General features: G+C 42.3%; 1 protein-coding gene and 1 non-coding gene across 5 annotated transcripts; one reads left to right on the top strand and one right to left on the bottom strand.

The window, feature by feature from the left end:
• Window positions 1-571: 571 nt before the first annotated feature.
• On the top strand, window positions 572-13264 carry LOC115570043 (synaptosomal-associated protein 25). Of its 4 annotated transcripts, XR_003981684.1 has the most exons (9): window positions 579-692; window positions 3163-3350; window positions 5885-5926; window positions 6440-6488; window positions 7343-7460; window positions 10174-10320; window positions 10500-10644; window positions 12274-12449; window positions 13051-13264. XR_003981684.1 is itself a non-coding variant. In XM_030398306.1 (8 exons), exons 2-8 carry the CDS (start codon window positions 3279-3281, stop codon window positions 12337-12339), a joined length of 633 nt encoding a protein of 210 aa, XP_030254166.1. In that variant the 5' UTR covers window positions 572-692; window positions 3163-3278; the 3' UTR covers window positions 12340-13264. The 4 variants fall into 4 exon arrangements, 3 of the variants coding, with proteins under 3 accessions (XP_030254166.1, XP_030254152.1, XP_030254163.1); XM_030398306.1 differs by lacking the exon at window positions 7343-7460 and adding an exon at window positions 8823-8934 and having other exon boundaries at window positions 572-692; window positions 12274-13264; XM_030398292.1 differs by having other exon boundaries at window positions 12274-13264.
• On the bottom strand, window positions 1786-1877 carry trnar-ucu (transfer RNA arginine (anticodon UCU)). The gene is given in 2 exon segments: window positions 1786-1821; window positions 1841-1877. It is a non-coding gene; the product is annotated as a tRNA-Arg (tRNA).
• Window positions 13265-13669: the final 405 nt, after the last annotated feature.

Genomic DNA, 13669 nt, shown 5'->3' with positions numbered 1-13669 from the left:
TAGTTACATGGATCTCCCACAGTATCAATATGTATACATGTACATTTATCTATAAAGTAAATTAGTTTCAGGGGTTTAAATATAAAAGTTACATTTACCAATTACCTGAATTTATTCAGTTATCTAATCAAAGTATCAAAGTAATGTAATTAGATTACTTCCTGTTTCATTTATATTACTTAATTTCCAAACATTAGAATAAAGACACAAGAATAGAAACATCAGTGAGTTTGAAAAGTAATCCTCTTGATATTTTCTGTTTCTGTAATCTAATTACATATTTATTCTGCAATTTAAACCAAACAGTAACCTTTTTGTATCCTAATCCCGCTACATGTAGTCTGTTACTCCCCAAGTCTGATTACTTTTGATACTTAAGTACTTTTACTCGATTACTTTTTGTATAAGTGACTTTCACTGTCACTGAAGTACTTTTTTTAACACAATATCTTTAATTTTACTCATCGTGATTACTTTAATACTTATTACAGGAGCTCGCAGTGTGTTGACAGTGTGGTGTGTTTGTTGATGGGCGGGGCGGGCCGGTGTGCAGCAGAGAGGGGCGGTGCAGAGGAGAGAGCGGAGTCAGAGATGCTGAGGAGGAACCGCAGCTTGTTCCGCACACTGCGGGGGATTTAACGCGTTAAACCTTCAGATAAACTGACAGAGTCCGAAGAGGAGCAGATGAGAAGGTAGGACGGCTGATTCTTTATGCTGTTAAACAAATATAACATTAATTTATTCATAGTAAACACAGAAACAGATGCAGGTCTAAAAGTCGCTCAACTATCCGCCTGAAAACACCTGAAAACTAAAAGTAGTTTAATGATTAAACGAGATGAAAACATTTAATATTATTATTTATTTATTTGAAACGTTTTTCTGTTGAACCAAAACGCTTTTAGGCAAACATGAGATAGTTAAAGGTCTTTTAAGCGTGGACGATTAGTGCAAACTCTAAAAAAACAAAAAAGCAAACTGAACATAAGATTTGTTTAATTAACAGTTAAAATTCATTTATTATAAAATGTCCTGATGCACGAGCTGCTCATTTGAGTCTGTTTATAAATCTTTACGGGAGTATTTTTAAATTCAGTATCTGCAAATATTAATATAATTTTTTAATAAACAGGAATGTTTGCAGAATCGAAGTTAATATACAAAGTGTAAAATATACAGTGAAATACCTTGAACACCTTGAACTTGACTTCTCCACACTGCAGGCTCAGGTAGGTAGTGAACAGGTGACGTCATGACGTGCAGCAGGTAGCAGGAAGTGCTCAGTGTTTGTCTGACGGTGGACGTCCTGCTGAGACGCTGGTGTGATTTTAACTTAGTTTTGGGATCTCTGACGCTCGGCTGGACGGAGACAGCTGTCAGTTCTGCTGCTGCTTAATGTTGAGAAGGTTTTAAGAGACGAGCAGAGTTTTACTTTAAACATCTTCGACAGAATGTGAAGAAACAGCAGTGTTATTTTTATATTTTAGGACATTTATCAGACGCTTTTGTCCAAAGCGACTCACAGTAATTCATACATTCTTTCACTGATGGTGGTGGCTGCCATGTAAGGAACAGTTTGGGGTTCAGTATCTTGCCCAAGGACACTTCAACATGCAGATCAGGGGAATAGAACCAGCAACCTTCCTATAACAAGACGCTGGCTTTACCTCTGAGCCACAGCCACCCGAACAACTCCTGCATCATCAGAGGAAGTAGTCTCTCGTGTGGCCTGAGCACAGAGGAAACATCGGATCACTTCATGGTGGAGAGGCGATGTATAAGATTCGACTCTGGTGGGACTCGAACCCACAACCTTTGAATCACTTCTCCTGCGCCTAACTAGAAGTCCAATGCGCTGTCCATTGCGCCACAGAGCCTGTTATCTCTGCCGCTTCCACTTCGATCATCAAGACTCGAATAAGTGAACAAAATAAACTCAAAAACTGTAAAGAAAGGAAAAATGTTCTGCACCGATCATCCAAAACTAAACTGAAAATACAACCAGGTCAGTTTTTTCCTTTTTCTGAACTAAGACGAGCTTCATCACTTACACAAACTCACTAAAACAGTCTTGTTTTGTCTCCTCTGGTTCGGTCCAAATAAATCCTCAGTTCTCAAGTTGTGAATCTATTCCAGCTGTAGGTTCTGATTTCATCCCCGTCTCTCTGATGACTCTCAGGCGGACTCAGCTCCACGGCTAACTGAGCTACCTGCTAACAGCAGAAAAGCAAAAAACACCAAATTAGTAAAGTTATAATCTAGTAAATGGGATTATTACACCTGCAACTTTGTGACTTCATGAAATATCGTCTTACATCAAAGAATCACAGCTCTGGATTCTTGTTCCTGTTCTGCATGTAAACGTCTTTATGAGTGTTTAAACAGTTTAATTACATGATTACTTCTGCAGGTTTCTGTCTCGTGTAACTGATTAACTGTTCCCAAATATTTGTTGGTTACAGTTTTGAATGAATCCGTTTACAGCTGCCATAATCTATTCATCAGTTAGTTACAGCAGCTTCTCTGTTCTGTGTGATTCCATTTAGCACCGAACAACATCAAGAGTCTTTCTTCTTTTCTTTCCCTCTCTGTCGCACCTCCTTCTTCTCTTTTATTCCAGCAGGTGCTGATTAGTGGTTAGGGCCTAATTATGATGCTCCAGCGTGAAAACATCATGTGTGAAAAGAAAAGCGTGAGTGTTTGTGTGTGTGTGTAAATCTGGAAATAATGCAGCATTTCAGGCATGAAATTTGTTTTTTTGTGGAATAAAAAACACCCGCATGTCCAAGAAATGATGCACGTCCTTCAAGATTTATAACTTAGAAACAGTGAGAGATGATGGTGTAAGTTTGGGGAATAAGTGGAACCAGATATGTAAATGTTTTGATGTTCAGGTGAAACCAAAGAGGACAGTTTGAGGTGAGCTGTAATAATTAGCAGCTAACCAGCTAACTGGCGTGTCTCGTCTCAGCTGGCTGGTTGTCAGGAGAACAGCTCTACAATCACTGACATGGTTTCTTCCTCTGCAGCAACAGGATATTGTTATATTGAACTGTCTGTCAGTCTGTCTGTCTGTCTGTCTGTCTGTCTGTCAGCTCGCCTCCGTGGCCGATTCTATTGTCAGTCATTATAAATAATGATGGTGCCACTTCTGCTCTCCAGGTGCCAAAAACACCTGATGCTGCATCCTAATCTGGTCACCTGGGACTGAGCACACACACACACATACGCAGGCAGACACACACACACACACACACATAAACACAAGGACGGCAAACATGGCGTCAGACCCGCCCATCTTGACAGAGCAGGAGGAGCTGCAGAGGAGAGCCAATCAGGTCACAGATGAGGTAAGACGTTAACTCTGCTGTCACTGTTTAGCATCTCTGATGATTTTGATAATCACCTCACTAGCATGATTAGCCTAGCTTAGCTGGCAGCTGAGATGACTGTTGAGTCTATAAGCAATGAGGTTGGAGCTTTATAGTGTGCGTCAGTCAGACGTTGTTATGGATCCCAGAGGTTTTCTTGCAAGACTTGTGTCGTACTTTGCCTCTGAATAGTTTGCGTCCATAATTTTTGTACGACTAAGGCTTCAACGCCAATACATCCTCAGACAACCTGAGGCTGGAGGACGGGAGGAGGTCAGGGGGCAACGGTGATTTTGCTTTTTAATCACACTACAAGAGAGACAAGAATGAGCTCGCTACTCTCTGACTGTGTTCAGTGGTTGTCTGGTGTGAATGTCTTGTGTGTGTGTTTGGCTCAGAGCTGTAGTTCCCCAGGTAAACACACCAACCTCTGTGGCTGTGTTATCTACAGTGATGATCCTGGACCAGCAGCTGGGCAGCCCGTCTCTTGTGTGTGTGGTGGTTTGCCACCAGGCTGCCTTTGCTGCTGGTCCATCACTCGGCCTAACTGAACTTTCTAAACCAGCCCAGAAACACTCGAAAACACTCAAAAAAAGTGTCTGACTGAGAGGAGCGGCAGCTGGGAGAGAGACCGAAGAGGTCGGGTGTTTACCGGGGAAACTACAGCTCATGTGCCACTGTATCACAACTGCAAGTAAAACAGACACAACCAGGGCTACACTTCAGACCGTTTCAGCCACATATAGAGAAGAAAACCATGAAGTAGCTAACCTGGCTAACGGTTAGCTTAGACTGTTGTGATGTTACTTTCACTCACTATTCAGAAAGATTCAAAATGATCACGGTGACAAGAAGAACAACACACACACAAGAAGAGATCCGTGTCACTGATGTGAGAAGGAGCTCCGTCTGAGGGGAGGCCACCCCCCCCCCCCCCCCTCTTTGAAAGGACACCTGGCTCACCTGGTTACCATGGAGACAGCTAGTCTCCAGGTGCAACAATCTGTAGGGAAGCATCAGGCATGGATGAGCTCATACACTCGGTGTGTGTGGGGGGCGGTGCTTAACACACACACACACACACACACACACGCACGCACGCACGCACGCACACACACACACACACACACACACACACACACACACACACACACACAGACTCCTTGGGGTTTAAAGGCTACTACAGGTCAAAGCCATTTGTCACCTCATCAACCCCTCTGTGGGGAAGTCCCGGAGGACTGACATGATATTTACAGAATACACACACACACATACACATCACACACACACACACACATCACACACACACAATGCACACACACACACACACACACACACACACACACACACACATCACACACACAGCAAGGGGCGGAAAGACTGGAGCAGAGTATCCATGTGTGATGCAGATCATTACGTCTGCTGTGTGTTGACTTTTTTAAAGGTTCGAGGCAAAACAGCAGTTAAAGGTCCAATCTGTATATTTTTGACTGGTCATGTACTCATAAAAACACACATTTATTCCTGGAAAAACATTAGAATTTTGTCACTAATCATTAAGAATGACAGGATCAGTTTGTTGTGTCTGGTTTAAAAGGCTTGTTGATGGAGTGAATCTTAAAATAATTGTCTCAATATGATTCTAACTTAACATCTGATCATTATTCTTTTCCATACATACTCTTGTTGTGTTCTGTATTGTATGTTTGCTTGTGGAGAAACTGCCCAATCCTGCATGTTCAGCTGACCTGCTGTGCACTGATATAAATGTTTATAGCACCTAATAATTGAGGAATGCAGAGATGTTAGCATCGCCCTGATATCTCACCAAAAAGACAGAGATTTTTAAATTGGATTTTGCAGAAAATAATCTCTGTGACAATGCAACTTTATGATACTGATGCATTTTGTTGATCCAGATAATCTCCACAGATGAACTCCACTCTGTGATGTGTGAAGCTAAATTAACTGTGTAGCAGTAAGAAGCTAATGCTAGGCTACAAACAGACGACATCATGGTCACATGACTGAAACGTCACCACCACTACGAGTCTTACTGCACAGTTACTATCCAGGTTTTCTATAAACTGATCAATGTACAAGTTGTAAAGTCAGAGTTAGAACAGTGTGTAACTAAAGTGGCTGTAAAGACGGACTAGTGAGTAGATGAGTCTCCGTGTTCGCTGTGAGGACGTTTAATGTCCCCGACAACCTCTGTAGTCTCATTCAGACACTCGTTAGCAACCGCTAACTGTTGTTAACACATGAAGAGTGAAAGATTCAAAGACTAAGACACTGAAAACCCAGAAATTCTAACTCACTCCTAGGTTTTTGGAAGCTGTTATTGTCCTTACTGTCAGGAAAACTTAGAAATAAAATTTAGGCTGAGGAGATGAGACTTTATTTTGAATTTAACTAAAACTAGTTATTCAAACCGGCAATAAAAAAAAATATTCATGTAACTTGTTGAATGTTTTATCAGGATGAATCTGACTGTAGTTTGTGTGTTTCAGTCCCTGGAGAGCACAAGAAGGATGATGACGCTGGTGGAGGAGGTACACACACACACACACACACACACACACACACACACACACACACACACACACACACACACACACACAGTGTTTCCACTGTAGTTTCCACAAGAGGAAATGACCAAACATGTCTCAACCAAATTACACTTTAAACAAGATGGATGCTGATTAACTCTGAGCTTCTGGAAAACGACTGTGGGCTTTGACATGCTGAAAACAGAAGTGGACGAGAGCAGAGACAACACAGCAGAGAGGACAGTGTCGTAATCAGTGAAGCCGAATATAATTCCCCATTTTCCAAACACAAGATGAGTGTTTATATTGTCTGTCATCCAGGCAGCGTTTGGTTTCAGTTTACATGCTGCAGATAGACGAGTTCCAGCAGCCTTAGAATGTCACATATTGTCATGATGTGATGTAGAAGTGATGAAGAGGAGTTTCAAAATGTCTCTCTGGTGTTGTGTTCAGGGACGCTTGACCATCATAAAGTTGATCTGAAATCTGTGTTTGTCTTTGTGCTCCTCTCTCCAGAGTAAAGACGCTGGGATCAGAGCTTTGGTCATGCTGGATGAACAAGGAGGTAAACAGCTCAACTTGATCATTCCTTAAATTCTAGGAGGGAGAGAGGGAGCTTAGGATGTCTGCCCATGGAGATCTCTATTATTTTACTCTGTATGAGTCGTTCTGCAGGACAAAGAACAACATGTGGGTTACACAGAATCAGTTAAACACAAAGACACGATGCAGGACAAGCTGCTTTGTTGTTTAACAACTTCAAAGCTGTCTGGTGGTTTAACACGGCTGTTCTTGTTCTGCAGTATCACATTTAAAAGATGAAAATGTGTCTGCTTAAAGGTGTCATTTGTAAATAAGAGATCTAAAATCATCGGGAGCAGCATATCACCTAACCTACCTGCTGCTCTTTGCTAGCTATCATCTGCTGTAGCTAGCTATCGTGGCTACCTTGGCTCGGTCTAGCCTCTGAGAGCAACGGAGGTTCAGTCTGAAGACGGGGGATACGTGTTTCTTCACACTCTGTTGGGAATGTTTTAATCAAAAAATCTGGCCATATCTTACAAACTGCTCCTTTAAACTGAACCTCAGGAAGCTGACATGATACACAGGAATGGTACATGTCAGATTCATTTCTGGCAGATTGTAGATTTAACTTCCCAACATCCTTCCAGTCCGTCCACTGAATGAAGTATGAGCTTCAGTTAATCCACGCAGAGGTAGCTGTATCCACACTATGTCTGAAAATGTGTTTGAGACCTCTATGAGCTTTGATTTATGTGGATTGTCAGCACTGTCTGCACATGTTGGTCTGAACACGGACTCGACCAATCAGATCAGAGGGTCGTTACACGCCGTCCGTCTCTGCTGTTTGTTACAACGCCATAAAACCCAGCACCATAAAACTCCTGTTCCTAACAGAGCAGCTGGAGCGTATTGAGGAAGGCATGGACTCCATCAACAGGGACATGAGGGAGGCAGAGAAGAACCTGACAGACATGGCTCAGTGCTGTGGTCTGTGTATCTGGCCAATCAGGAAGTAGGTCTGGTTTCTGTCCAGGATCCGTGCCTTCACACAACGGCGGGCCTCAGAAACCCAGTTCCATTACATAAATATGGTGTTTATTGGGTTTGATTCAACAATAGAGAAAATATTTAGGGAATTAAACCAACTGTTCATCGTTATCCGAAAAGACTGGTGGTTTATGAAGCTTCAGTGTCTCAAACTGCTTAATTTGATCACAAATAATGTAAGATATGTGCCAAAGTGTCACTTCTGCACGACTTTATTAGACTTCCATATATATTATATATATTCCACAATGAGCCCTCAAGCAGGCGTCCGGACATAGTTACACAAAATGTGAAATAAACTAAGCTGAAAGAGACAATTGTTGCCCAATAATCAAAACTCCAAATATTAATACAGTGAGGTGTGAAATCAGCATATAATTATGTTATAGACATTCTGGCAAATACTTAGTGACACTCTGTATTTGTGTACAAGTTTGAGATATTTGTACTGCAGTATTTTCGATTTTCTGCTACTTTATACTTCCACAACACTACGTATTGGAGGCACGTTATACTTTTAACTTTACTACATGTTTGAAAACTTTATAAACGTCTTATACGTCATTTTTAAATTAATTTCTATTATCAGCAAGCATGATTTAAACAAACACTGAGTCTGATAATCAGATAAATGATTTAAGATACAATATTTCGCTACACCGATCATCAGTCGGCCCAAAGTAATACATTAAATATATGTTTGATATATTTGTACTAGTTTACCCTTTTAATATCAGATACTTTGAGACTTTTACAAAGTAAAATTTTAGCTCAATATCTTTACTTTTCCTCAAGTATGACTTTAAGGTATGTTTTGCAACACTGATGCTTAAAAGCAACTTAAATTTAGCCGTTGTTATCGTCACACAGTTACTGAAACAGGAACTCTGGTCCAGTGTGACGTGAACATTTCACACAGTACACATGATGGAACTGGGCACTGAGGCTGGCACGGCTCGGCATGGTTCGGCCCTGTTAGCTCCACTCTGGCACAGCTATCGTTGGTGCTAAGTGATGTTATTTATGATTTGAGAGTGAGTTTTTTATTATTTCAGTTGCTGGTGGCTGGTTTTTCAGTTCAGCTGCGCGGCTATTAGGAATAATTTGGTGATTTTTGTTCTGTTTTTGGATTTTGTTTTGCCTCCTCCACCATCTTCTCCCTTCAATCTGTCCATGTTCACTCTTCTTCTCTTCACCGTCCTCCAACCATCATCTCCCCCCTTCAACCTTCCTCTTTCCCACTCCTTCTCCTTCCCGTCCTCCTTTCTTCTTCCTCTCCTCCTGCCTGCTCCTCCGTCCTCCCCCCGTCCTCCTTCTCCTCTCGTAGAGCAGTTGGAGCGTGTAGAGGAGGGTTTGGATCAGATCAACTCTGATATGAAGGAGGCCGAGAAAAACCTGACTGACCTGGGCAAGTGCTGCGGCCTCTGCTCCTGTGATAAGTAGGTGTAGGGGTGTGTGTGTGTGTGTGTGTGTGTGTGTGTGTGTGTGTGTGTGTGTGTTTGTGTGTGTGTGTGTGTGTGTGCACGACTAGTACATTATTATGAGGTGAGTATATGATGATCAGGTTTTTCTGATTCAGAATTATAATATTTTTCCACCACCATCATATTTCCAGCTCACTAGACAGTAAACATAAGATCACATTCACGTCATGCAACACTATCAAATGTTAGCGTTAGCGAGGAAGTGGATTAATGCCGATGTTAGCTCTAACAGGATATCATCAGTTATCAAATATATAGTTTTACCTTGGAATAGGGACTGAGATTCTTCTGGATTTCACTGTTCAATGTGTCATCAGATGATCAATCAGGAAGCGGTGCAGTGATAACGACAGCCGAAGAGGTCGGTGTGTTTACTGGGAAAACCACAGCTCACAATCTGCTGCTGTCCATTTGTTTTACAGACCGACCACAAGAAAAACACAGACACAACCCTTTAACATCAGACAACCGCTAAACGTACAGTTATGAACACGACTGATCCTCTTGACCATCAGCTCCATGAGAATCTCTGTCAGTTTATTCTGTTTTGTCAGCACTAAGAAGACATAAAATTCTGTTGAAAACTCTTATTTGTTATAATTAGCACAGAGTTCCCAGGCGAAGAAACAAAAGAAATCGATAGACGCAAGCCAATCTGAGGCGGTGTAGCACAACAAAATCAGAAATATTAACCTAAACACTTAAAAAAGACAAATAAAGAAATAACTCAACCACAGTAGGAGCATGAAAACCAGTGGAGAAAAACAAAGCTGTTACCTTGACTTCTGAGGAAAATGGCCGCCAACTGGATTTAGTCACGGCACATAAAGTAGTTTGAGAAATACTTTCATGAATCTGTCAGATTTGGCCAGAAACAATTGTTTTGTTCCATCTGCTGCTTCAGCTTCTTTTGCTGCCTGCTTGCTTGGCTGCTGTGAATATTAACACCTGCTCAGATCATCTTACAAAATGTTTTTTGACATCTCTTTGTTATAATTAGATCACTTCTGTATCCATACTGGAACTTCACCCAACAGACACTTTACACCAACAGACGTGCAGATAGAAGTGCCGGGCCTTTATTCCAATAAAAAGCAAACACTGTAGAGTGGCTGTTGGACCAGTGTGGCTACAGTGTGGGTCTGCATCACATTTCAGTCATGAGGTCATTCCCCTCCTCTTTGTCTCTCTCAGACTGAAGGCCTTTGAGGAGAGCGGTGCGTACAAAGCGGTCTGGGGAGGAGCCTCGGGTCAGGACGGCGTTGTTTCCAATCAGCCGCCATCATCTCATGTGGTGGATGAGAGGGAGATAATGATCATGAGCGGAGGACACATACGGAGGTGGAGAGTAATAGAGTATAATGATGTGTGTTATTGCTGGTCGGTGTGTCGAGCGAGGCAGCTGTGGAGTGTGTTTGCTCTCCTTTAGTTCAGACTGACATGTAATACCACCAGTCATCAGTCACACAGGCAGCTGGACAAACACTCTCACAAACACACTTTACTCTGCTCTTCCTCAGAGTGACTAACGATGCCCGAGAGGATGAGATGGAGGAGAACCTGTCTCACGTCGGCAGCATCATCGGGAATCTGAAGAGCATGGCGCTGGACATGGGGAACGAGATCGATACACAGAATGTGCAGATCGAACGCATTGGGGGAAAGGTACAGCTGTCACATCACGATCTGTTACAGAGCTGCATGTCATCATGACGTTTCACCGAATATCAGGCAGCTTTGGATAACAGCAAATATGACCAGAATCCTTTTAATTTAAAGAGATATTCCAGTGTAAATTTAATCTATGGTCTAACACACCGTGAAACTGTGTTAGACTCCCTCTCGAGAGATCAAGTTAGCAGACCTGAAAAGCTGACTAAATTTACCACTCTTCTGCAGCAGCTTCCTGTTGACGGGAAGTCCCGACGAGTCGATTACCGAGTGCAGTAGAGTTCCGCGGCTCATGGATGAAAATGTGTGATTATGACTCCATGGAAAACCAATCAAAGTTCATATGTGTCTTACCTGCCAGTTTATAACAGTTATTATCGAGAGCGGACAGGGAAAAGAACGGAATTGAGCATTTCTAACCGCACTCGGTAATCGTCGCGTCGGGACTTCCCCGACCCGGAAGCTGATGGAGGAGAGTTGAAATCTGTTTTTAGCTTCACAATAGAAATCCAGCTAAGCTAGCGGAGATTAGATGCCCCGGACTATGTGCTGAGACCCTATTTGTACTGTTGCTGAAGTTTGGTGCTGTTCTGAGCATTATTTGTGGCTTTTTGGTGGCGGTTTATATTTGGATCCATTTACTGCAGTGTATTGTTGTCGTGAGGTCGTTTCTGAGGTTGATAAAACTCTGTAAATTAGCGGTCTGCTAACTTGATCTCTCCAGAGGGAGTCTAACACAGTTTCACGGTGATTTAGACCATGGATTAAACTTACACCGGAATATCCCTTTAAGTCTCGACAGATGCAGGAGGGGAACATTTGTTTGCAGACAGGAGTTAAATATCGAACACCATCAGATTAGAAACACTTCCAATCAAAGTGTGATGATCAGACAAGAGGAATCACTTAAAATAATTAAGAAAATACACAAAGAAATAAACTTTAATGCTCTCAGTAGAGCGCATACCTCAGACAGGAGGCTCAAAGAGTTGCAGCGCTCATGTCAGGCTGCTACATACACTCCCTCTCTCCCAGGACGCCTGGATGGAGGCACTCTGGGAATTATCGTGCAACTCCTGGCAGCACAGGGCTTTGAAGATAAGGAACAGTGGGTCACTTTAAAAAAAATCATGATTCAAGAGATTCAGGGCTTGTTTTGGAATATGTAAGGGTTGAGGATACCAGCTTAATTCAGCTCTGAATGCAGAGTTTGGAGCTTTGCTCTGCACAGAGCTCTGCACGCAGGATTTGAATCGGATGTTTGTGGACTGTTTATTGGTTTGATTTGAATATTCTGAGCCAGGTTAACGGTAGGCTATCTTATACAGAAAACAAGAGAAGGTAATAAGTAATAAATCACCAGAGCTGATGGCGCCGGAACACTCAAGAATATGGATGAAAGTCGACATCCTGACACTGTAACATGAAGCAATATGTTAACACTGCTTTAGTTTGTGTTCACGCTGGGTGGAGGCGGGTTGTGTTGCTTACGATGAGCTCTTGCACAACCGACTTTGGGGGAACCTGTATTTGATTAGCTACTGTAATGAAGCCTGAATCTGAAAGATATCTCCAGTGGTTCTTATTAACACGTGTTTCTGTTCTGTCTTTCTCTTTCTGCAGGCCATTCTCAACGTGTCCCGCATCGACGCCGCCAACCAGAAAGCCCACAACCTCATGAAACGATAGAAACGGCGCTCTTCCTTCTCGCTCTTGTTCTACTTCATGCTACTTGCAGTCACTGTGTTTTTTGCGTGCCGTGCCAAAGTGCTGCCGCTTTTATTCTCTGCTTTACAAAGGTGACTTTTCAATCTAACATACTAATTATATACTCGCTCTGGTCTTCTACGAGGTGTCCTGTATCTCTTTTCGCATGTTATAGTATTACCATATATGGGATGGGATACTAATATGACATAACCTCTTTGAAATGAGTCAGAGAGTTATTATAGCTCTGTTTTCTGTGGTGGGGTTTCACAGCGAGCCCTCTGTCACTGTGCATTTCACGCTGCGTATTTCCCCTCCAGGTGGCCTCCGCCGCCACTCAGCAGCGAGTTAGAGGATAGAAGGCTTTTAAAGATCCCTGCGGGGAAACTGGGTCACCACCAGCAGCAGCAGCAGAGAGCAGAATCAGACAAATATATAAATCAAGAAATTATTTCAAAAAAAGGTGAACATGTGGAGACAAATATCAGCGAAGAGCGTGCATCTTAAGACAAGAAATTACCTTTTTTGTTTATTACCGGACAGCAGAGAAAATAAAGAATGACCCTGTATGTGCAGAAAAAATGAGAAAAAATCATAAATACAGAAATATACACACACAATAATAAAGAGACAGTTTATTTCCCAATGTAAACACACAGCTGTATAACACACACCCATCCCCCCTTCATCCAGCCTGAAATGCTCCAGAGAAGGGGAAACACGTGCATGAAGCGCCCCCTGCAGGCGCATCCGGGTATCGCCCAGAAGAAGGAAACACGTATATTGTCCCCAGAGGAAGATCTCTGGCGACACCAAGCGGACAAACTTGGAATCTGCTCTTCCTGCTGGCCTCTCCATCTTCTCTCTTCTCCATGTTGATATAAAATGGTGGTGAAATGACGATGGATCTGGTGTTTGTCCTCATTTGAAGAGGGGATCTCTATTTCTGACACCCTCAGAACTCAACATGAAATGCAGTTATGTGCTTTGTGTGACGCTTTTTTTTTTTTTTTTTTCCATAATAGCCAGTTACATAATATTGTGGCTCATAGCTGCTTTGGACGTGTTTGGTTCTCCAGGTGTCATTTACCGACTTACAGCCATACCCAAGACTGGAGGTGTGTTCCTATGGTTTGTTTTTAATGGTGTGGTGATTAGTACAACAATGACCTTTGCTGAACTAAAGGCCTCCATGCTCGTCACACAGCAGGTTTGCCAGGGAGCATGTTTATTGGTGTTTTTGTGCTGAAATATGAACAATATGAATAAAAATAGTGCCTATAATAAAATATTGCGTACACGGTTTTGGCCT

This window comes from Sparus aurata, chromosome 2 (assembly GCF_900880675.1).
Source record: "Sparus aurata chromosome 2, fSpaAur1.1, whole genome shotgun sequence".
Taxonomy (NCBI): Eukaryota; Metazoa; Chordata; class Actinopteri; order Spariformes; family Sparidae; genus Sparus; species Sparus aurata.
The sequence above is the reverse complement of the archived record's forward strand: the minus strand, read 5'-3'. Positions and strand labels throughout refer to the sequence as shown.